The sequence below is a fragment of the Stegodyphus dumicola genome, chromosome X1, assembly GCF_044657685.1.
Source record: "Stegodyphus dumicola isolate Sdum_Otavi_A_Nest chromosome X1, ASM4465768v1".
Taxonomy (NCBI): domain Eukaryota; kingdom Metazoa; phylum Arthropoda; class Arachnida; order Araneae; family Eresidae; genus Stegodyphus; species Stegodyphus dumicola.
In genome coordinates, this window is record NC_140780.1 from 191969054 (window position 1) to 191994452 (window position 25399).

Sequence of the window (25399 nt, forward strand, 5' to 3'; positions counted from 1 at the left end):
CATCCTTTTGTCCAGACTGTATTCCCTGGGAAGCGACTGCTTTTTCAAGACGACAGCTGCCCTATCCACACTGCTAGGTGTATTCAAGAATGGTTCGAAGAGCATGATGATGCAATTGAACATCTCGCTTGGCCCCCCCTCAGTCTCTGGACTTGAATATTATTGAACATTTATGGGCATACTTGGAATCCAAACTTCGTTCCCGATTTCCACCTCCATCCGGACTTTCAGAATTAGAGACTGCTCTGTAAAAGGAATGGCTTAATATTCCTTTCAGTATTGTCCATGATCTTTATGCATATATCCCACGTCGCATTCAATGTGTACTTCAGTCAAAGGGTGGTCCAACGCCCTATTAATAAAGATTTTCCATTATTTCACAGGTGTTCATATTATTTTGGCCTCCATCTGTATATGTAATAGGTATGGCACCAGTATAATTTGATTGTATCAAAAGTTTCACAGTTTGAAATGATGTTACATGAAAACTTACAATAAAGTATCTATTAAAAATATCTTTTATTTTTCAAGCATCAGTGAACTGTGTAAAGAATGGATACTACCATAATTCATATGATAGTAGGATTTTGATTTAGATTCTGCCCAATTTACAATTAGAAAATGTATATTCTTTGTGCCTGTTGTGCTTTTCAGAATTCACTAGGAGGAATATACGTATGAGTTTTCGGCTTTCACACAGCTTTGATCACACTGATTTTCAGCTTTGATCACATGACTAGATCTAAAACTATTTCATCCCTTCAGTTTACAACAACCTAATCAAATTCCACTTTAGATGCAAGCATATGTCTTTCCCATTTTCTGTTTTGGGCACATTTTCTGTTCTTTGTGCTGAAGCTTTCAAAACTGTAAATAAGTCTCAAAGATACCTTTTTTTTTTTTTTTTTTTTTTTTTTCCCCAAAAATGCTGGAAGAATTAATTATTACACAAATAACAGAATTTCCTGCTGATGAGATTTTGTCTCATAAAGAAGTGATGAATCTTATCTGATTTATAGCTCTGGTTATGCTGCAGCTGCAATTGTCGTTTCTCACAGAAAGTGAGAAACTGAGTGCTCAAACTGAGCATTGGTGGGTTTTGCTGAATATAAGCTGTCATTTAAATGGATAAGTTGATTTTATTGCATTATAAAAGTTATAACTTGTACTGATATTCTTCCTTAACCTTTTGATGGTCATTAACAAGCTCAGCTTGCATTCCAGTTATGCTCCACAGTTGGTGCAAATGAATACATCTTGTATTACAAAGTTACGACTGACAGATATTGTACATATTTGGGATATATATATATTATATTGTATATTTGGGAAGAAAGAATTGCTCTCACAACCGGTGAAGAATTAATATAGTGTCTTCAGAATTTTTTATAGTTATTCATAGGCAATGGATGACATATTTTTTTAGTTTTGGGGAAACAGTTTATTATTGTTCCTGAAATAAAACAAAGCTTCGCTGTCATGAGATTCTTCCAGATTCGTTTTATACAATCAAGATTTTCTTTAAATTGGTCCCCATCTTAAAGCATAGGAAGGCAATTTTAAAACTACTTAAATATAAAAAATATTTAATAATTATAAAAAACTGGAAAATAAGAGTTAAATGGGAATTTATGCATTTACTTGATATTTTGAAATCTCTAAACATTCTCTTAAATTTTCATAGTAATGAAATTACTGTTCCAGTGGCAATATGAATACTAAATTATAGACCTATTGGTGAAATAAAACATCAGAGCATTAGCTATGAATAAATAATATGTTTCATCTTATTGGTTGTTATTCTAGATGAGGTATCAAATTCTATAATCAAACTTTTGTTGGATGCAAAATGTAAAGGTATTTGTAGCTTGAGGAAATTCCTGTTTAATGAATTAATAATCATGAGATTGAAACTCACAAAATAAGAGAAAAAGGATGGCATTCTTAAGCTTCAGTGTTATGTTTTTGTTTCAGTGATTTTCGGTTTGTTATGAACTAGCATAAATATGCAGTAAGGGTGACTGTTGATAGCCTCTGCCTAATATATTTTGAAGTATCTCAGTTGTAAAAGCTTTAGTTTTAAGACATGTTAGAAAGTAATATTCCTAAATTCTTGGAAAAGGGAGACATGTGAAGCTTTTTACTAAGTACAACATCACCAATCTAAAATTATTTTAGAATATTTCCACGAAGAGATCAAAACGAAACCACAGATCCCATCAAATTTGTCGGCATATAAGATTCTGAAAACCAACTTTGCTTCTAATCAAAATGCTTTAAAAGGGAAAAGCCAACACACAGAATCAAACCCTTTAAAAAGAAAATGCTTAGAAGACTCCTCAAAGGTCAACTTTGCTAAAGAAGTTGAAGGGAAGAAGAAACAGTCGTCTATTAGCCGGGAGGAAAGGATTTTCTATCTTCTTTCTTCGGATTTGAACAAAGCATATTGTAGTTTTGTGTTAAGTACCATTAAGATTTTTGAAAATGCAAATACCCTTCTACAATCAGCTTCGCCAAAAATCTCCCCTGCTGTAAGAAAGTTTCCTTTCCAAAATGAAGTTCTTTTAAATGCTGAAGTGGCAAATTTGAAACAAACTGAAAATTCATCTTTTGAAAAGATTCGTTTCTTTATTGATAATTTTCCATTTTTGTTAACGATTAAAGAAAATGAATGCAATAATGATACTTTAGATGGACTACAGAACCAATTTTCTGCTGCACAGTTTGAAGACTTTGCCAGTTCTGGAGAAGGTAGACTTGATGTCCTTGTTGGTACCTTAAAAAGAATAAAAAGAGCTGATGGAACACCAAAATATGATAGACTAGCAAGAGTTTTATGTGCTATTCTCGTAATTCCACACAGTAATGCTGAGTGCAAGAGAGTCTTCAGTGTTGTGAAGAAAAACAAAACTGTTTCGTTCTTCAATTTCAATAAAAACTCTAGAAAACATTTTAATTGCTAAATGTTATGAGGAAACTAATTGTTATGACAGGAAATTTTCCAAAGAATTTTTGGCTAAAGCCAAAAAATGCACTCTAAATTCATTGCAATAATTTTTTTGTGTAACATCAAGTTCTTGTTTTATGTTTCCTAATAAATTTTTTAGTTACTACTTAATTGAGATTTACTAATGTAAGTACAATTTTCTTTTTTCTATTTGTATAAATTGTTATTTTTTTAATATCAAAGCATGATATTAATTATTCGTGTTCTTCTGAATTTGGGGGAGAAATCTTCTGAATTTTTATCTTTAGAGGTTGGCAGGTATGAAAATATGAAATCATAATATCTAAAATATGAATATACAAATGAAATATGTAGGAATCATACATAATTCATTTGTACCAAACATTGAATTTTTATGTTTTCCCGGAAATTTTAGAGATTCCTTTGTCTTTTTTCTATTCTAAACTGATACCTGTGGATCTTTTACCTGCCTTGTATTTATTTGATTTCACTGAATAAAATTTTCTTCTATTGCTGTATGGGACTGAATCATTCAAAAAAGATGAGAGGAAGAATATACTGCATCCTCAAAATATGTATTCAATTTTAGATTAAATTAAAGACTATATTCAGGTCAGTTATTTCATTTGTGTAGCAAAGTTAATTGTAGACCTTTGTAAACTTGCTGAATTCACTTGGCAGCACTGCTTGATTTCCATCTTGTCCATGGCCTATAAAACATTTGCATGTTATCGATTGTTCCAAACAGCATAGGTCATTTATTAGCAATAAATTATTTATAATATACTAAATAACGTTGTTAGATACATAATATATGTAAATAAATGTGTTGCATCATAAAATTCATGATTGTTTAGTAATAATGTAACTTTTTCCAACCTTTAGTATTTGAGTTTCAGATATTAAAGAAATAAGTTCATCTGCATTTTTAAAATGGAATTTTGGTGTACAAATTTGAATATTTAAAGCATCTTTAAAACCTCTTTAAAATTGAAGCCTGTGTCAAATTAATAGACTGTGTGACTGTTAGTATTATTCACCAGAGTGTTACTTAAGAAAACACCTAATGTCAAGCTAAAACCAGAAATTGTTTTAAGCATTGCAAATTAATAGCCATGATTTAATTTTTCATTCATTGATTGAAATGAAGCAAATTAAAATTTCTTAATTAGTTTATGCACAAAATGATACACTGAGTTGATAGGTTATTTTACAATGATAGAAAATGGATTAACAAAAATTTTAGTTGCTTTTTTTATTATAATTGCCAAAAATGGTTTTAAATATTTACATTAAAATTTAATGAAAATAACTTGACATGTGATTTGTAAATAACTTTCTTTTGAGTTATTTCTGTTGTAGAAAGAATTTATGCATTGTATTTAAGTATTAAGTTAAAATAATTGAAAATAGAACTATGCAAAATGCAAGTACTCCTATTTTTTTTTCCATTTGCTGTCATTTGCCAATATAAGAATGATATACGTAAAACAATTTTCATTAAGAAAGGAAAATAAAATTTTGCTTGAAACAGTATTAAAACATAGGTGATTTTATGTTTATAAATAAAGAAAGAAAGCAAAATTTCAGTTGTAGAAAATTCTAAATTTTTACATTAAACTATAATTACATGTATTCCTTAGATACATTTCATGTCCTGATAAATTTCTAAATGGCCTATTTAAAAATGATTGATGAATAAATATATGAGTCTGCATAAAAGTGGCAAATGAACTGTCTTTTTCCTCCAGTTGTGAAAATTCTAAAGAAAGAGTGTCATCGCTTCCTATTTTACCTGTAAAAAATAGTGTTTCCAATATTCACCTTTCGATGATCAAACAATAAAACTGCTACAAATCCCCCATGGAGGTTAATATGATTTCAAATATGCATGTTACTCGTATTTTAAATCCTTCAAAAGTTGACTTTTAGATTTCTTTCAATGTTCCATTTTTTTACCCTATTTAAGCTTCCACTTAGGGCAAAAACTACATGGCAAGGTTTTATAAGCAGTATTGATAGTAAAGGGTGCTCTGCCCCTTGAACAAAAAAGTAAAGCTAATCAAAGCTATTAATAACAGTTCTTCTCTACAGCTCATTGAGCAGAATATGAAGAACGTTTTATGCATTTTTAGCCAAATATGTTCACAAGAACCACATTTGAATTGCTGTTCATCAATTTTGTATTGAGAGCTGGCAATACAAGTTTGATTATTTTGGAATTAGTGAGTTGTTTTTCAATCAGTCTTATGTAGAGGTATATGTGGAAAAGGTTTTCATCATATATAATTGGAAGTGTTCCTTTTTAATTTTTATTTCATCGCTTGATACATTTGCATACAGTACAAAAGATAATTTATTATTTTTATTAGTCGTCTGATAGCTGCAACATTTTTTTAGCTCTATGTTTTCTAGCATTATAATTGTGATATAGAACCATAACTACAAAGACATGAAAGAAATTAAATTTTAAATCAGTAAAATCCTTAAATCTTTGGATGAATTATTATAATTAAATAATTTAAAATGGTTTATTAGATAATTTTGGATGAACTACACGGTGGTTTTCTTAGAAAGAGGGATTCAGTTGAATCTGATCTACCTCCTCTTGATAACGTTGAATCAGATTTTAATTGTATTCCTTTTCTTTTTATTTGTATATTGATGTAGTGCTACTGTTTTAGGCAATTCTTCTGGTTTAAAAACACTGATTTGATAGGTTATTTTGCATTTTTTATTGGGAGAGTTAGTTTACTGATCTTAAATTTCATTTCTTTCAGTCTTTGTGGTTATGGTTCTAAATTTCTTACTATTTTATGCATAATTGATTCATTTTTCAGTAGCATATTGAGCAAAAATAATATTAGGATATTTTTGTTTAAAAAAATTGTAATACTATATTTATGTCTGGTTTGTTTCAATTTCAGAACCACAGTCGGGTTTTCGAATTGCATTTAATATGTTTGATACTGATGGCAACCAAAGGGTGGATAAAAAGGAATTTCTCGTGGTAAATTATTCTACAGTTGCTATATTTACATGAATTTAATGTCATTTTCTTTTTAATATCAGATTTTTGCCTATTTATAAAATTAAGCTATGTTTATTAGTATAAAACTGTAAGTATTATAAGTAGGATAAGGTTAATTTTTTTGCAAGATTAAAATTGTTTTAATAAGTTAATGTAGTTCTTAGCATCTGAGAACTATTAATTTTGAAATTAATCTGTTAAGTTAATAACACAAATGGTGCAGAGCAAAGTATAATTTATTTCAGGCTATTATAATGCTTAGTTCAATTAATAGTTCTAATTATTAACTGAAAGAGTTTTGTGGTAATGAACTTATTCATTGAGTAAACTTTTCTAGTCAAGGAACTTCTTTCAAATACTTATTGTTAAGTTCAAAAACTTTCAATGAATATTTATAAATTTATTTTGTGTAGAGTAATTTGTTCGGCATAAACTGTTAGTCTATGCCTTTTTAGGTCTTTTTCTTTTCCTCTCATTTTCTGCTTCACCGAGAATCTTCGGTATCTAATACTTATGTGCATTTGAACTGACTTGTGACTATTTTTAAAGAAAAGGACAATTATACTTCTTTTATATTAGCTGACAGATCAGCCAAATTTAATTTGCATTTTCTTGCCTCAGAGGCATAGTTTAGGACATATGATGTACTAATATTTTTCTGTAGTTAGATTATATGCCACAGATAAGGTTAAAATACCAACTTTTATCAAATTTTCATGAGCATCTTTTAAGTAGCACTCAAGAACGAGTTATGAATCAATTGAATTTGGTTTATATTTGATAAAGTAGACTTCTTAATTACATTTTCTTGCTTTTCTTTTGTATAATTTGTAGCTAAGATTTAATCCAAAAAAAGTTCAGATTTTTTCCTCCTAATTTAATTTTTAAAAAATAAATTAAAGTTTTGTTTATATTTTTAACAGTTTTTTAGAATTATTACCTATAACAACTTACATGATAACTTATATGGTCATACTATTATTTTAAGGCTACTTATATGTATACATTGATCTAAATTAATTAAAAAACTTAACAGTCATCTTGTTATCTCTGTATTATACTGCACTAAAAAGGTCTAGAGTAAGTTAATAGCGATTTAGTGATTGTGATGATTTTTTGAAGATTTTCATGAGTGTGATACAAATTATGTTTATCGGCAGCTATTATAGAAAGTAATCCAAAAGTGTATTTTTTTTTGCAAAGCAGCTGATGTAATCGATAAAAGCATGCAAAAAGCTAAGCAATGATTATGTGTCTAACTTTATAATATATATGCAGTGACACAAGATCAGATGCTTAGTGTTTCAGAAGAATAAAATGCAGTTAATGAATTGTCATTGCATAGGAAAATGTAACACATTATATATGCACTAGAAAGATTGCAGAATAAAAAAATGTTTCTTTATACACTGTCAAAAGACTATCCATTTGCAATTGACAAAACCAATGTGCAGTAAGTGTTCTGACAAACACTGAAGTTTGACTCCTTCCAGACTATCTGCCTTTTTATTAGTCTTTTAAATTTTTTTAAAGTATTTTTAGTGATTTTTACACAAAATAACATCGAAATACATCACATGTTTGTTTTTCTGATTTAAGTTTTAGTTTATAAACTTGAAAAAAAAAAATGATATTCTCATTTGTATGGTTATATTTTTCTTTTATTTTTTTAAGACTTTTAATCAGACTAGTAGCGAGAAAATTTTATTTTGATCCCTTCAGAAAATGTCTCCCAAATGGTATATTTCTGGTTTAATAACTAAAAATGTTTGTTCCTGGTGAAGGTAGTCCCAAAAATATTTTAGACAATATATCATTTATTATTATTGCCATTGATTTTTTAACATTTTACAACAAATAAATGAGAAGACATGAACTATTTATTATCTTGCTTTATGAATTCTGAGAGTTCAAACAAAATTTGAAACATTCGTGTATTTTAATTATATTTAACTTTTTAATGTTTTAATTCAAGCATTTTGTTATTGCACATATGCTTTTAGTTATAATTTCTGTATATGCATCTTTATATTGCTTCCCCATAGCCTCTTATGTTGCTGTTATATTTTTCGTTGTTTTATTTTTGAGCGCATTATTTCCATAGGTCCTACACCTTTTAGTAAAGTCTTTTTTTAAAAGAACATCTGAAAATATAGGACTTTATTCTGGTGTTCCACCTAAAGTTGTAAGTAGTTTACATGTCGTTTTTTTATGTTAGCTTTTTATTTTTGGTACTGTTTTAATTGTATATCTTTTCATTTGCATATTTGTTTATTGCACAAAGCACAGCAGTTAACCTGTAAATGTGAAAAAGAATTTTATGATTCTCATTATTTTATTAAACAGATTCTTATAATTTTTAATTTATGTCATTTAAAGTCTACATTATAAGTAACAGGTAATTATTAAAATACTTTAAAATAGTACTATAAGAATAATTGAAAACTGTTATGTGTAAAATTAAAATTTTTAATTAATTTTTAATTTTAATATACAGCTTGGAAAATCATAAAAAAATTAGGATTATATGAAATGTCCTATCTGAAGTCTAGTAAAAAGTTATAAATAAAATTTGCTAGATGAAAGTATATTTTTAAATTTTAGTATTTGATAACATTAGATTTATTTCTGGACATACAGTGTATTCATGTGTTAATTAAGTCTAGTGCCTCTGCATTAAATGAACTACGTTGAAATGAGAATTAAGTTGACCTAGATAAGTGAGTTTTTTTAATTAAAAAAAAAAGGCTTCTAAATTCACCATAAAATGCTGTATCGCATTTTAATCTTTAAAGTCAGAAGTAAGTCAAATATATAGGAATAAAATAAATATACATTACTTTAATGAAGAGTAGGTTCATTATGTTATTTCTTTTTTGTAGAGGCTATTAAAAAATCTTACAGTGAGTTCCACAGAAGAATTATAGTCTGTCATTCATAATATGGAAACATTCTTACAGGGAAGGCAACATCGCTGTTGCATCTACACTGGGCAGCACCAGTACTGTTGAATTTAGCAGAGGCTTTTTTTCTTTCATTATTATTTAGGGTGGTACTGGGTTGTATAAGAACAACCTAATTCTGTAACCAGAGAGGTTACAGAATGGTATTCTGTAACCAGAAAGACTGCACTGGAGTGCCAGCCCTGTAAGCAGGCTAGTGCAGAAAGCCAAGTGCCGGCCCTGTAGTCTTATTGCTCTAGCTTTTAATTCTACTAACATTTTTGATAACAAACCTCAAGGATTTTTATCATGGTAGAAATTATTTTTTATCTGATATTCTACTTAAGTTTTATAAAAATTCTTTTGGGAACATGGGTTCAAATCCAACCAGTGTGATGGCCATGACAGCTAATAAACTGTCAGTCGTAAAAATTTATCTCCAGTATATGAAGCAGCCATGTTTTGCATGTAAGTAGTTTAATTGAGGTACTGACATTACTAAAAGATGTGGATAAAAGAAAAGTGTATCACTGATTATTCATAGATCTCAGCTGGACCTCTGAGGTGCTACTCTACAAAATAGAGAGGTGTAGTTAAAAGCAAAATTTTAAAGCCTCACTTATATCATAATGTTTTTAGTATTGCAGATTCTCTTCTATCTGATACAGATTTTTCTCTGTCTGTATTCTGAAGTTTATGAAGATTTATAGCGCCTTGTAGAGGTGGTCGTTTCATGTCTCATATTATGAACACTCAGCATGAAACTCATTGGAAATTTTTACCGATGATAATTTCCTAAAAATAATATTAACTTTGAGTATGTGCTTAAAATGCAAATGTGTAAGAGTAATGCTGTATATACTGATGAAAATTTCCATTTCTGAAAGGTTTGTATTAATTTCATGGGCTGTGTTGTAACAGCTAGGACGTAGAAGTACAGAATAGGCAAAACTATGCAAAATTTTCCATGTTCATTGAAGATTGGAACTGTCAGTCTGGCACCTAATAAGGAATCTTTAGGCTATATAAATATGTTATTTTTATAAACTTCTTTTCCATGATCGACCTATTGCATATATGGAACATCAACTCGACCTGATAAATGTTTTTGCAGAGATGAGATAAGCAAGCATTAGTTATGAAACACGTTGGGTGTATACTGTATACACAAATAAGCTGTAGTAGTAATCATAAATCCATATGGAACTTATTATGCAATATGTATTTCAACTGTATTTTTTGTTCCTGTGTTTTGACACTTATTATTTTTCTGTTATGATTTGTTTAGTGTTTAACATTTGTTGTGGTATCGTATAAAGTCTGATACGTAACATACCTCTGTAGATCAGAAATATTGTGTTCGAAAACAATTACTACCTTTTAATTTTTGGGAGAGAGAGAATATTTTTGTATAATGTATTTAATCAGCCAGTTGGATTTGATGCACAGTATGACTACGCACTATGTTACGTAACTGTAATGGGAGTGATGAGACAGTATATCCTTTGCTTCAGAAGTGTACCTTATTTCCATGTTATTTACTAATGTAGATTTCTTGCTTATATTGTACTTTTTTCCTTATGTATAATATTTAACTATTGAGATTAGGTTCTGTATTTTGTGAAAATTATTTTCTAAATTCTAAGATTGAAACCAATTGTAAGTAGAATTCCAAAATTTTTTAATCTTTTACTTTTTACCTAAATATATTTTCTTATTATTTTAACATTTAAGAATGTTTTCATAAAAATTATATCTAAATTCAAGGAAAGCAGTTCTGATAATTTGGGTTTCTGTGACTTATTTCTCTCAATATCATATTCATGGTGTTATTTTTGTTATTTCAAACGATCATGCTTTTACAATAAATCAAACTTCCCTTGTAAATATAATGTAATATGCATATTAGATTCTTGAAATGTAAACAAATAAATTTTTGTAGAAAAAATACACTTTATTTTTAAGACTTTTTTCTATAACAATTCGACTATGTATGGCTAGAGGCAAAATTAAATAAAATTTTGGTCTGTTTGGCATATTTTTTGCCTTCCCATACAATTTCAGGGTATTCACCATTAAGCAGAACTGTAAATCATATAGCATATGTGCAACAGAAAATTTCTTTCAATACAATGCAGCAAAAAATGTGCTTTTTCTAGAACTAGGCAATCAATATAATAACATTTTATGGATCAGAAAATAATGAAGAATAGTGTTAAAAGACTACTAAGAGCCTGATGAACAAGGTATGTCCATAAATTATTGTAAAAGTATACTAAAGATTTGTTTTTCAGTCATTAATAAGTTTGAAAAAGTTTCTTCCGAACATGAAAATGCACTGTTACTAAAAATAGCATTATAAAACTGAGTAAATAATTTATTATAATGGCTGAATATAAATAGATTGAAAATACTAACGTTCTTAGCAGTTATATGTGTGAAATAACATTATAATTTCATTTTTAAAGCATGAATGTATTAGCTAGTTTTAAAGTGTTCTGCCGTCGTATCACAATAATAAGTTATGTATTTATTATTTTGAAATAAAGTTTTTATTCTTTTTTTTCTTCTTCAAATCTCAGTTTTTTTCTTCAGTGTTTTTAATTTCCCATACTTCTAGCTGGAGAAAATCTTTAGCACTGTTGCAAGGAAAGGAAATATGTTGCGAAGGAAAGATAGATCTAATGGTGATGTAAGATATGTTGCTTTATACTGGTTTTAGGCATCAGCTGGCTGAAATACTAACTGCTTTGCAATTACAGAACTTATTGCTTATAAATTCATGCACATTATGCACTTTTATTTTGATTCACAATATGTTGTGTTAGTTGTATGTAATTGCTTGATTACTTAAGTTTTACATTAAAAATATTTTTTTTTACTAAGGTATTTCAAGGTTATTAGCAAATTTTTTGTTATTTATTAATTATTATGTTAAATTTTCTTTATAGTTTTATAATAAATGTTTCATAGCTTCTCATGTTTGTAGTATATGTTTGTCTTATATATTTTGCACCATTTTGTTTGGTTTGTTTAACTTTTAACATAATGCATTAAAGATATTAATTAGAATGTACTTTGCATGTTTGCAATATTAAAAATAAAAAAATCTTTGTATCATATATGTGTGATTTAAGAACCAAAACATTAACCCACTTTTTTAATAATTTTCATGTGTTCATTATTTAATATGTAGTATCAAGAAATTACTGTATTCATATAATTTGTTAAAACTAGTAGGATTCATTGCTTGTATGACTGTTTCCTCAAAACAAAATTAAATGTAAAAAAAACTAATTTAAAAAGATCTGTCTAACTTTATAGCTCGCATTTATTTGCTATATTTTCTTAAACAGTAAAAATGTCAACGAGTGGCTAAGGCTGTAATATTGAAAAATGCTGGTAGTTTGCTTCAGGTTGTACTCCTGGCAGTTAAATGGGCTGGGATCTGCATAGGGGCCCCTTGAGAGTTTTGTTATCATCAAATTGTTCTTAGATCCACTTAGCATGAAAATGTAAGAATAATCTTATTGCACAGTGGAAGTAAGAATAATCTTATTATGCGATGGAATGGTGCAACCGTACTATAGCAGACAGTTTATGCTGTAAACATTTATGGTCTACTGAAGAACAATATATATATATTTGACAAAGCATATTGAAATCAGCCTTTCAATTCTGTGAATCAGAATATTTATTTTTTAGAATTTCATATAAGCTTTAAACACTATTATTCTGTGCAGATTTTTGTTAAAAAAAACAACAATAGCTGTGTGTTAAATTTTTAGGACAGTGGATGTTGACTTAATGTGGAAAAACAAGTGGTTTGTCTGCCATTAACTTCCTCTTTCAAAAGAAGTTCATTTAAAGTGGCATCGATGACGTTTTCAGTGGAGCCTAGACAAAGCCTAGGAGATCCTAGGACCTGTGCTGTTTATTGACTAGTTGAGATATAGCCTAAATTGTGCTTCTGGACATGGTTTGTTCTGAATGGATCAAGGATCATGCGACTTGCCTTCCACTGTTGTGAAGGATCCCTTTTCCACAGAAGCAGTTTTCTGGTTTGGGGTGGAATCATCAAAAATGGCTGCCACAACCTGCACATCTTTGATGGAGATTCTGTAAGTGATCATGGATATGTGGGCCAGGTCTTCGAACTTTTTAAGGCTGTTTATGAGTATTGGCCTAAATTTTATGCTAAAGGATGACAATATTCATCTGCAGTGCACATGTCTGGTGTTCTAATACAGCAGAACTCCAATTATCCAAATCAATTGTGACTGGACACCATTTGAATAATCAAAAATTCAGGTAATTGGATTTTCTCTGAAGAAAAGGTGTACATTAATTAATTACTGTATATACCATATGTTGAAAATGGGAGAAAAAACTATTTTTAACGAAAGCGTGGTTTTAATTAATTAAAATGAAAAGGCAACACTTTTACATACATGTTATATAGCATACTCTACAGTACTTGCATGTGCTGTAAGTCATTGCTTGCTGAACATCTCCGTCAAAGTAAGCTGTTTGACTGTTCTCATCTGTTTTCAGCCAGCCAAGTTGCGCATCCACTTGACAGTGAGAAGTTGCATGTGGTCACAATTGGGCTGATGCTGCATCGACTTTAGCACAGTTTCAAGACCAGCAAATGCTGCACTACCTGATGGTCCCATGTCTGCTTCAGTTTTGACATTAAGGTCATCTTCTCTCACACTTTCAATAAATTCATCATCATTTAGAACTTGAAACCCAAGCAGTGCTTTAAATTGCGCCGGAGCCCACCAGAGCTCGGCTCCAGTGCTTCTTAATTTTTAAGATAAATTACAATTTTAGCCGGAGCGCACAAGAGCCCTAAATAAGATGGAATCCAGTATTTCTTTTTATAAAACTGAACTACAATTTAAAGGGGAAAAAATTTAGAATTCGTAAAGTTTTAGTTTAACAATAAGCAGACCTTGCAATACTCTATTTCCGTAGAAATACGAACTCATGAGAACATGAGACGTTAAAGTAAAGTCCCCCAACTAACATGGGAAAACCTTTCCCTTTAAGAAAAGCAATAAATTTGAGGGAGTTTGTTTAGGAGCGCCTAAATTTCTCGCCATGCCATTGTATCTAGTGTATTGTTACCGATGCTTACAGTTAGTTATCCTCGCAGGAAGAAAAATTTGTGTTCTTAAGTGTGCATTAAGTGACAGCGAGTACAATAAGAGTGAAATACTGAGATAAACTGCTCAAGCACGTCCTATACATCGTCTTCCCACTGTATCCACTAATGGGGGGAAGCGTAACCAGCAACTTTACATTCATCTTTAGGAGTCAAATTCAGGATCATTTTATCCCTGACATACATCTGCTTGATGGCTATAATTATATCAGCAGAGAGCCGCGGTCAAAGAGAACGTTCTCTATCATCAAGATTCCACTCATTTTTTGTTTCCACCCACTCATACCCTTATTCTGTTTCGCCCTGGAATTTTCATCAGCTATACTTTATATTTAATTTTTGTGATAATAAAAGAACTCTCCTTCCCTATGATCAGAACTTAAATTGGGCCAAAACCCACCGGATCTCGGCTCCGGTGCTTCTTAGTTTTTGTAATAAATCATAATCGCGGAACGCACCGGAGCCCTGAATAAGAAGGCTGTAGCACTTCTTTTATGTAATTGAATAACAATTTCAAAAGAAGTTTTATCTCAAAAATTTTATTTTAACAATAAAATTATATTAAAAATCGCATATTAAATTTCAATTTATCTCTTTACATTTTATTTAATTTTAATTAGTTAATTACTTCAGTCTTTAATTATTTCAATAAATAATAATTAATTGTCTAATAATTATCAATTAAATTATAATTAATTATATAATAATTATTGATTAAATAACAATTCATAAACCTTGATTAAATATCTATTAATTAATATTTATTACTATTTAATTTTAAAATTATTAATGAGTTTAATAGTCATTTTATTTATTTATTTACTCTTGTTCCTCTCTGCTGATGGTCTTCCATAGGGCTCCGGCACTTCTAATCTTAGAAATTAAGCCCTGAACCCAAGGTCTGATGAATCGCACACTATCCATTCATCTATATCTTCAGTACTAATTGCTGAACATCCAAGAATTTTCAAAAGAATGTTTCTTATTTTCTCAAGTGACACATCATCCTTATCTTCTCCTGTCTCTTCTCTTTCCTTTTCTCGAGCTTCTTTTTCCTTTTTCTCCCTTTACTTCTCTTCTTCAGTTCATTCTGAAAATTCTGAAAACTATTCAGATAATCAATGATTAGGTTAGTCAAAGTTCGGATAATTGGAGTTGTACTGTACTTGGAAGCAGAAGACATCACTCGAATGAATTGGCCAGCTTATTATTATGTGTGGGATGGCTTAGGCTGCCAAACTGCTACATGCTAAATGCTTCTCTGCACCCTCCAGGATCTGAAAAGTGCAGTGGCTTGCAGTGAAAACCTTGACCAGCAAACAGCTTAGTAAATTTCATGAAATCCGAATATGAGATTTGCATTTCTGTTGGAGGTGATCATGTACCATATTAAAGAAAGATTTATTGAAAAACAGGGAAGACCATTTTTAATTCATCTCATCATTTTTAATTTTCCATAGTATTTTGAGAGTAGTTAAATGGCAAACATGGTAGTTTATATTAAATAATCTTTTTATACAAAATGTTTTTAATGACTTTCAGTAAGTATCAGTTAAATTTTATTTCTTTCAATTTCCATTAATTCTGATGGGCAGTATACCTATAATATGTAGACTGCTGGCAAAAACTTAGATTTTTAAGTCGTTGCTTATACATGGGTCTCATCCAGCCCCTGAAGCAATTTTACACTGTCCATAAATACATTTCCCATAAATTAATTAGCATTATTGTTACCTTAATTATTATGAAAAATATTTGAAGATTTTAATTATTTGGAGTACAGTTTTACGTACATTATTTTCCTAACCATTAAAAAACGAAAATGAGTAACATCCTAGAAAATTTGCAAATGGAGCTAATTTACAATAATATGTAGACTGCTGGCAAAAACTTAGATTTTTAAGTCGTTGCTTATACATGGGTCTCATCCAGCCCCTGAAGCAATTTTACACTGTCCATAAATACATTTCCCATAAATTAATTACCATTATTGTTACCTTAATTATTATGAAAAATATTTGAAGATTTTAATTATTTGGAGTACAGTTTTACGTACATTATTTTCCTAACCATTAAAAAACGAAAATGAGTAACATCCTAGAAAATTTGCAAATGGAGCTAATTTACACTGAGGTGTAAATCTCAATCAAAGATGATCGATCGAGGGGAGCTACATTGACAAATGACCATCTTTAATTCATGATGAAGATAATTTCTAGTAATTTTTGTTTGAGGTTGCAAACTTTATCAAAATCAAAATACTATCAAATTATGTAGTTGAATGCTATAGGAAGTTTTAAAGAAGTTTATAATTTAGTTTAAATATCATGCTGAATAACAATTAAAAAAGGTCCAACATTAAGAATTAGTGTAAATTTTAAAAATTTTTTGGCAGTACACTAGTTTTGATGCTGCTAAGTGCAAATGAAATAAATAAGGGGGAAGAAAGAAAAGAAAGGTTGGACAGAAGTTAAGCTACTGGCGCCATCTATTGATGAAACAAGAAAAACTAAAACAAAATTTCTTTAAAGGCTGAAGGTAAAGGTGGATTGCAATTGGGGTCATTAACTAGAACAAAAATGTTTTTTTGGATTTGAAACACTTCTAAAAAATCTAATTCACCAATGGAAGATGTTTTCTGAATAATTTTGGCTGCAGAAAAATGGAAAGTGTGATTTTCATTCAAACAATGCTGAGCAACAGCGGATTTCTGTGTTTCTTTTTCTTAACATATGCCTTATGTTCTTTAACACAAAATTTTAAGGCTCTTTTTCTTTGACCAATGTAAATTAAACTACATTGGCAAGGAATTCTGTGTTACATCAGGAATTCATATTCAGAATGGAGTCTTTAAGCATAGAACTAGGAATTTTATTGATAGGAGAGAAAACAACCCGAAAGTTAAATTTCTGCAAAATATGTGCAATTTTATAGCTAATTGATGGAAAGAAAGGAATGACAACAGAATTCTTATAATCACCTAAAACAGGATTGTACATTTTGATGTGTTCCAATGAGAATTTTTTAACTGCACAATTAATAATGTTGGGTGAAAAGTCCCTGTTAATAGCAACTGCTTTTAAATAATTTAGTTCTTGATCAAGAGTTAATTTGGAGGACAAACTTGAAGTGCATGGAAAACAACGAAATAAAATGAAGCTAACTTCTGTTTTGTTGGATGATGTGATTTGAAGTGTGGTGGAAGGCAAACCGATGAAGGTTTATAATAAACAGTGGTACTGAAGTCAGATATGTTACGTGTGACCAAAATGTCGAGGAATGGAAGAGAATTGGATGTCTCAAGTTCAAAAGTGAACTGAATAGCAGGATCAATGGAATTAATTATTGAAAGAACATTATGTAAATAATTTTCATTGCCATCAGACAGGGTAAATTTATCATCTACTTAGCAGAACCAAACTGGGAAGTTTAAAGTTTCAAATAATTTTGATTCAAAATAATGCATGTAGATATCAGCAAGGATTGAACAAAGAGGGCTTCCCATGGCTAAACTTTCAGTTTGCTTATAATACTTTTTTTTTGGAAAATAAAATGTGTTTGCTTCAAACAGAGGTGAGTAAGTGGAATTAGTTCATCAATTTCGATGCAGGAGAGATGAAATTCACAGAGAAGCCATGAGGAAATCTTTTGATGTTAAATCATTATTTACTAATGTTGCAGTAGAAGGTGCATTAAGATGTCTAAAAACTAGACTTCGGGAATTTCATTTCTCCTTCATCGAAATTGATGAACTAATTTCACTTACTCACCTCTGTTTGAAACAAACACATAATGAAAACAAACAAAAATAAAATAAACACATTAATAAATACATCTCATCTGCTGCTTTCAACTGACATGCAATTTAAGTGTGGGACCAGTAGCTTTGTAGAGACATTAGGTTATTTCGAAGCAAGAGACATGAAATATGTACAATGCCCCCACCGGGTCTCGAACCTGGACCTCTTGAATACGTGCCGAGTGTGCTGACCATTACTCCACAAAGGCATGCTATGAAGGCAGGAAAAATACCTTATATACTATAATAAAAAAAGAAGGACCCCCCTTTTAAAGAAGGACTGGGGATTAGGGGATCCAATCGCCAATTCGTGAAAACATCATCTACCACCTTTTTTAGTTTGGGTGCCACTGTAGAGTCATTAGGTTATTTTACTAGCAGGAGACATGAGAAATGAGCAATGGCCTCGTTGGAACTCGAACCACGGACCTCTCGAACACGCAATGAGTGTGCTGACCACTACACCGTGAAAGCATGCTAAGAAGGCAAATTAAAATTAGGTATGAGATATAAATCTGAAAATGAGATTTAGCATAGAAATTATAACTGAGAACTACTTCTGAAGTTGAAATCTGTGTTTTTATTTTTTAATTAAATGAGGAAAATAAAAGTATCAATTAAGTGATGGTTAGAAATTTATTATGTAAGGTTTTTGACTCTTCAGGTAATATTTATTCATAGTGTATATTTTTTGCATTATGTGTTTTAATAATCCAAACAAAAATTATATCTTTAGTTGGCCTCATCAGTGGCTGAGTGACCACTGAATATTGGGAGTTAAATTCCTGGCAAACGGGTTGGCTACGTGGTTATTTTTTGTGATTTGGTTCATTTTGTATAAGCCAGTTTCCCATAGAAAGTTCTTCTTTCCCCAAAGCAGTTATCCCTCAAGTGCTTTCCCATATCCAAATAATCTCAATCTTTCATAGCGTTTAAGTTCTTAAATTTCTTTAGATAATACTATAGTGTATCATTCTATAAGATATTTAATAAAAAGGGCTTTTTTCCTCCTTTATCTAAAAGTTTTTTTATTTTGTTGGGAAATTTTTTGCATTGATATAGCATACACTTAATCTAAACATAAATTAATATATGATAAAACTTCTTTGTTAATAATAGGATTGTCTAGTGTTTATGTTTCAAGGTGACTATATTAGCAGCTTGCAGAAGTTTTTTTCTTTGAAAAGAGTAGTCATCGCCTTGAGAAGGTGCTCAATGAAACATGAAACACAGTGTAGACAGATAATTTTTAAGTCTTTTATTCTTTGTTTTTGACACCTTGTTTAGTTATAACTTCTTTTTGGCTCGTCATAAACTTTATTTATTTATTTATTTATTTTTTGTATTGTGCTTTGTCTCTAATATTAACAAATGCTTGCTACATCAGGTTGGTTGGTGCAAAATTGGCTTTTTTCCCCTTTTTTATGTTCTCATCAAAGCTTTATACTTACGCTGCAGTTTTTTATAAGTGTGAAGTTTAGGCTTCATTTTAATGTTTAAAACAACTAAATTTAATGGTAGATTCAAAAGAAAATTTAATTTGTTTAGTTCCTAACATTGTAGACCCGCTTCTTTTAATTGTTTGTGATGGTATTAGACTAGAGTGCAGGTATGGCTAAAAGGGATTAGAAGAAACCACCCAAGGACACAAAATTTCAGCAATCAAATTGTTGGATGAAATAATTTACAGAATGGAGGTATGCACTGTTAGATCAAAGGATTTTTCAGATCATAATTCATCACAGGAATGAAGGGAAGGAGTTTAGAGTTGCAGTGGATGAATCATGATATTAAAGTCAAACGTCTCTTTCTCAGCATTTGGATATTCTAAAATCAGCCACTTAGTACATTTTAGCAAATGAAGTTAAAGTGGAGAAAGTTCTTAACAAGAGATTAACCTCATTATTTGGCACCAGGTCAGTTGCAAAATATTATGAACGCATGTAAAACCAATTTATTTGAATATTCTAAACATTTGCATTTGTTTAGAAGGATATTTACTGTAGATTAAGCTTGGTTTACTTGCACAGTAGTGCAGCCACTATAGTCTATTATTTTAAAATGAAAACTTCAAAATTATTTTCCATTGCCCGACTTGTAATCATAGGAATAACAGCTGCAAGAAATAATTTGAGTCGCTTACTTTTTCCCTCCACATCATTTCTGTTTAGCATGTTTTGCTTCAATGAAAAAGTGCTGAATGAAGACTAACTCGAACTACAGCCTCAAACGAGGTAACAAAAATAAGTAATATGCGATGTTGACAACACGTGTGACGATCGCAGTTGGATTGGATTGGCAACGACCTTGAAGTGCCTATTTTAGGATCTGAAGATACTTATTTAATTAAATTTTATTCCTACTTGTCTTCAGAGTATAAATAGTTTAAAGTATTCATGCAGCTAATAAAATGCTCATTATGTTGAATTGTGTTCTTTAGGTTATTAGCTCTGCGAATCTGCTCATTGTACCACTATTTTCTAGAAAGTGATTTTCAAAATAATGGTGTGTTAAACATTTAAAACTCTCATATAATAATGCAAAATTTCTATATTCATTAAAGTTAGATTACTTGACTAAGCAAAAAGATTTTATTGTGATCCTAATGCATTTACAGTTGAGATGTTTCAGTTGAAGAAAAATATCAAATTTGTTAATGTTAGTCATTGATTTGGATTTCAAAATTACTGTGCCAAGCTTTAAACCAGGGATTCCTAACCCTTTTCTTGTATCAACCCCTTTTAAAAGAATAGTTTTCTTCATTGACCCTCCTTACATTTTTCTCTATAATATATACCAAACAACATACTAATAATACAAATAATCACACATAAATAACTTAGAGATAACTATTAGACTTAGAAAATGAACAAAAGTTCTGAAAACAACAGTTTATTAGGCATACATTTTATTTAATTTTTTTTTTTTTTTTTTTTTTGTATTTTTATTATTTTAAAATTTACAGATATAAAGTTTTCAGATACAAAATCACTGATTCCATCGAAAATTGCCCAAAATTTCAATTTTAATTAATGTGATGGCAGCACTTGATGTGCGCATGCTATGTTTTTAATAGTTGGAATAAAATTGCCTAACATGTAGAGTCATTAGGTTATTTTGAAGGAGGAGATGTGAAAAACGACAAATGACCTCGCCTGGACTCGAACCACGGACCTCTCAAATACGTGCCTAGCGTGCTGACCATAACACCACAAAGGCATGCCAAGAAAGCGGGAGAAAAACTTTATATACCCTCTTTTAAAAGGCAACTGGGGATCAAGGGGCCAAATCCTGGTTTTGGAGAATCGTCATCTACCACCTTTTTTTAGGTTGATAGCCACTGTAGAGACATTAGGTTATTTCGAAGCGGAGGAAATGAAAAATGAGCAATGCCCTCGCCGGGACTAGAATCACGGACCTCTCGAATATGCGCCGAGTGTGCTGACCATTACACCATGAAGGCAGAAGAAGTACCTTGTATACTCCTCCTTTTGAAATCTGACTGGGGATTAGGGCACCTGTTTGCCAAATCCTGGTGATGGAGAATCGTCATCCACCACCTTTTTAGTTCATGTGCCACTGTAGAGACGTTAGAATTTTTTTTAGAAGCAGAAGATATGAAAAATGAGCAATGCCCTCACCAGGACTTGAACCTCTGACCTCTCGAATACACGCTGAGTGTGCTGACCATTACACCATGAAGGTATGCTAAGGAGGCGGGAGAAATGCCTTATAAACTTAATTTTAAATTACTTCATTCAGAAATATTCAACCTGTTTTTCTTTTCAGTACTAAGTTTTTGATTTGACTAAGGCCTGCTTTCACTTAGCAGGAAGAGGCGAAAGTCAATAATGTTGATTTGGTAAGAACTTTAATTTTGGAATCTTTCTCTTGGATGACCTTCTAAATTCCAAAACTGAGCATACCCATGTGTTTTCAGTAAGACTTGCCTTTTTTGTATGGCAAAGCTTTGTATTAATAAACAATTAATTATCAATTATACTGATAATTTTTTTTAAGCAGTTGGATCTTGATCCAGTCATTTTCCGGTGCATGTCTGGTTGTCAAAACTCAGTTGATCTTTTGATAATTGTAGACCTCCTTTTAAAATATCAATGCCAATGGGAACCTCTGCTGTAAACAAATTGAATAAAGTAAAACCAGTTTTGTCTCTTTTAATTTTAATAAAAATCAATTTTTAAAATAGTCACATTTGCACTGGCCATCCATTATCAGCATAGTATGTTGCATATTGCTGTATGCATTTTAACTTAAGTTTGATTAATTTTGTGTATATTTGCTTGGAAATACTTGTAATTAAACCAAATATTAATGATGTCAATCTTTCAGGAAGATGATGATTTTGATACAGTTGATACTACATTACTTATTCATTTATTTGGTAAAAAAGGAAATGAAGATCTTAGCTATGATGATTTTTACAGGTACAGAATGTTACATTTTCAGCATCTTATAATATTAATGTATATCTGTGTTAAAAAGTTGTAAACACTTTTCTGTCCAGGTTTATGGATAATTTACAAACAGAAGTTTTGGAGTTGGAATTTACAGAGTTTTCTAGAGGAATGCCCACAATATCTGAAGTTGATTTTGCTCGTATCTTATTAAGGTATACTCTTGTGCACAGTAGTGATTATGAAGCATACATAGAAAGAGTGCATGAGCGTATTCCAGATGAAAAGGTAAGTTATGTAATTTGTGTCTCTTCTGCTAACATGAATAAGTTTTCTCAAATTTGGATGGAAGGGATTTGCTGGTGCAATTAATTATATATTTTTGATATCTGTAAAAGTTGTTTTCAGGGCTAGTTCTGATAAATGTGCACCCAGTGTTACAAATTTTTTTATTTTTACTTTTAACCGGTGTTGAGGGTGAAGCTTTTTCAATGCTACATAAATTTAGATTTGCCATTCTTTGAAATAGAGATGAGCCTTGCCCATTGTAGCACATTTTAGTCAACTGATTAAAGGTTCTTATCTTCCTTTGAACATTCCCATATCTTTATTTTTCTATACTTTAAATAAGTTTCCTTGGGGAAGAAAACAATCCCATTATACAGGTTGCCTTTTTTTTTTTTTTTTTTTTTGATTGGCCCTTTGCTTGCAAATTGAAACTGCAGCTCTTTTTTTTCACAAATGGATAAATAGTAAAATACAAATATGGGTAATATACTTAAATCTGTGTCATTTTGTTTTATCTGACCTCACAAAGTGCTGCTCTGATTCTCACAAATACTCTTTATGAACTAAAAGAGATATATTTTGCAGTTAGTTAAAAAATATCCTCAAATTATTACTTTTGGTTATAAAATGTAAGCCTTTTTTTTTTTTTTTTTTTTTTTTTTTTTTTTTTTTTTTCATATTGTACTTGCAGAGAAAAATGGCAGGTTATCATTTGAGCACAAAACTGATTTTCTATTGGGCTTATTTAAAGAGAGTTATAAAAATTCAATGAAAATTGGAAATAAATGCAAAAAAATGTGCTTTCTGAATGAGTAACAGTACCATTTCTTGAGCTCTATTATGCAAGATGTTCGAAAAATGTGGTACTTTATTTCCTAAAGTGTTTATCATAGCTATGTATTTCTGATTTCAAAGTTTTTCGGTATACGGTAGATAATTTTATGAAACCAGTTTCAACACTACAGGCGAGAGAATTCACAAATATAAAGTGTAGAATTAGCATTTTATATGATCCTTGTACAGCAAAAAAACATAAAAAAAGAACAAAGAAAGAAACTACTCTTACTTAGAACAATAATTCATATACAAAAATTCGAGGACTTTTACAAGAAAAATTGATAATGATATTCAAGTACAAAATTTCTGACATAAAGAGGGGAGTGCATAATTTTGGATACAGCTGACATCTAATGTCGGTTATGCTTGGACTTGCCATTGTCAGTCAGTCCTGAGTATAAAGAAATCTTTTTTTAAAATGAAAAGAAATCTGATTTTCTTTATTTAATTTACAAGCAGTAAATTTATTTTTTATGTACATTTTTAACTTTAATTTACAGACAGAAGTTTTGAAGTTGGAATTTTTTTATTTAAATCATTTTTTCCTGCATTAATTTATTAAATGGTTATCATGCATTAAAGGTTTTTGAAATAATTAAATCTTTAATAAAATTTTATTAAAGAATGTGATGCATATTGTTTCTTAACAAGTAAATCATAGTTTCAAAAATCTGAGCTGACAATTTTTAAAAACACCAACATTTATTTTTCACGCCATTTCTTATTCTACAAAATCTTTAATGCAACTAACTATCAAACAGAAAAGCAGACGTAGACGTAATGATGCATCTGGGCACGTGATCCTTGTGACAGACGAATTCTTTAGGGTTGCCACAGAAAGGCAGTGTGTCGCCACAATTCTCCCACCTTTAGAGTGGATGGCTACACACTCAAAACATAAAACGTACATCAATATAAATGAGGTTTATATAACAAAGAAAATTACTTAATACTTAAATCATATTACTTGAAAACAAAATTAATACTGAGGAATAATACAACAATAATAGTACAACAAAATAAATCATAATAACTCAAAGACATGAATTACATTATTCGTGATTTTACAACTCTACCACTACTGGTGGTGAAAGGAACTTGCTTGAGTATTATCTATTATATTATCCAATTCCAATCTAAACAATCTCTGTATTGGTCTCAAGAACTCTGAATTATTACTTTTTACAAGAGCAACTCTTATGTTGCCATCTCGACCAGGGATCACCCGAATAACACGTGCTAAATTCCAATATGCACGGTTTTTATTTTGATCCTCCAGCAAGACAATTTCTCCTACAGAGAGAGGTTTATTTTTGTAATATCTGGTAGACTGCTGTCTTAACTGCCCTAGATACTCAGAGCAAAATCTCACTCTTAACAATTCTCTCATTCTCTGGAGATACTTCGCTCTTCTACTCAATTTTTCTTTGTCCACATTGTCAATATCAGGTACACCTGACTGTGGAGTTTCATGCAGAAATTTTTCTAGAGTTAAAGGCAAGAGACCTTCAATATTGTCAGACACGTACATAAGTGGTCTTGAGTTGACAATTCTTTCACAATCACACAAGACGGTGAGTAACTCTTCATAACCAAGAGAAGCACAACCTAAAATTTTTCTTAATATTTGTTTTACAATTTGTATTAAACGCTCCTATCATCCACCCCACCAAACGGCGGATGGAGGATTAAATTTCCATTGTATTCTCTTTTCAGCAGCCTTAGAGCAGAGGCAGTCCCAGTCAATCGTTTGCAGAACTCTCTCTGCACCCACAAAATTTGTTTCATTATCGGAATACATGGTGGTAGGGTGTCCACGACGTGCAATAAAACGCCTTAAAGCTTGAAAAAATGATTCAGTTGTTAATGAGGTAACCAGTTCCATATGGATAGCACGATAAACTGCACACGTGAAGAGCACAATACATAATTTTCGTCCATTCTTTAAA

The 25399-nt window shown here is 30.6% G+C and overlaps 1 protein-coding gene across 5 annotated transcripts in view; it reads left to right on the forward strand.

Annotated features, from left to right (window-relative positions):
- MICU3 (Mitochondrial calcium uptake 3) overlaps positions 1-25399 on the forward strand; it is a 103888-nt gene that overhangs the window by 43864 nt on the left and 34625 nt on the right. For 2 of the 5 annotated variants that reach the window (XM_035351174.2, XM_035351179.2), the window contains exons 5-9: positions 5896-5978; positions 8104-8184; positions 11562-11633; positions 22261-22355; positions 22436-22613. In XM_035351174.2, coding sequence (XP_035207065.1) covers positions 5896-5978; positions 8104-8184; positions 11562-11633; positions 22261-22355; positions 22436-22613 — 509 coding nt within the window. The remainder of the gene's footprint in view (positions 1-5895; positions 5979-8103; positions 8185-11561; positions 11634-22260; positions 22356-22435; positions 22614-25399) is intronic. The other 3 variants (XM_035351176.2, XM_035351177.2, XM_035351178.2) reach the window with 3 other exon arrangements.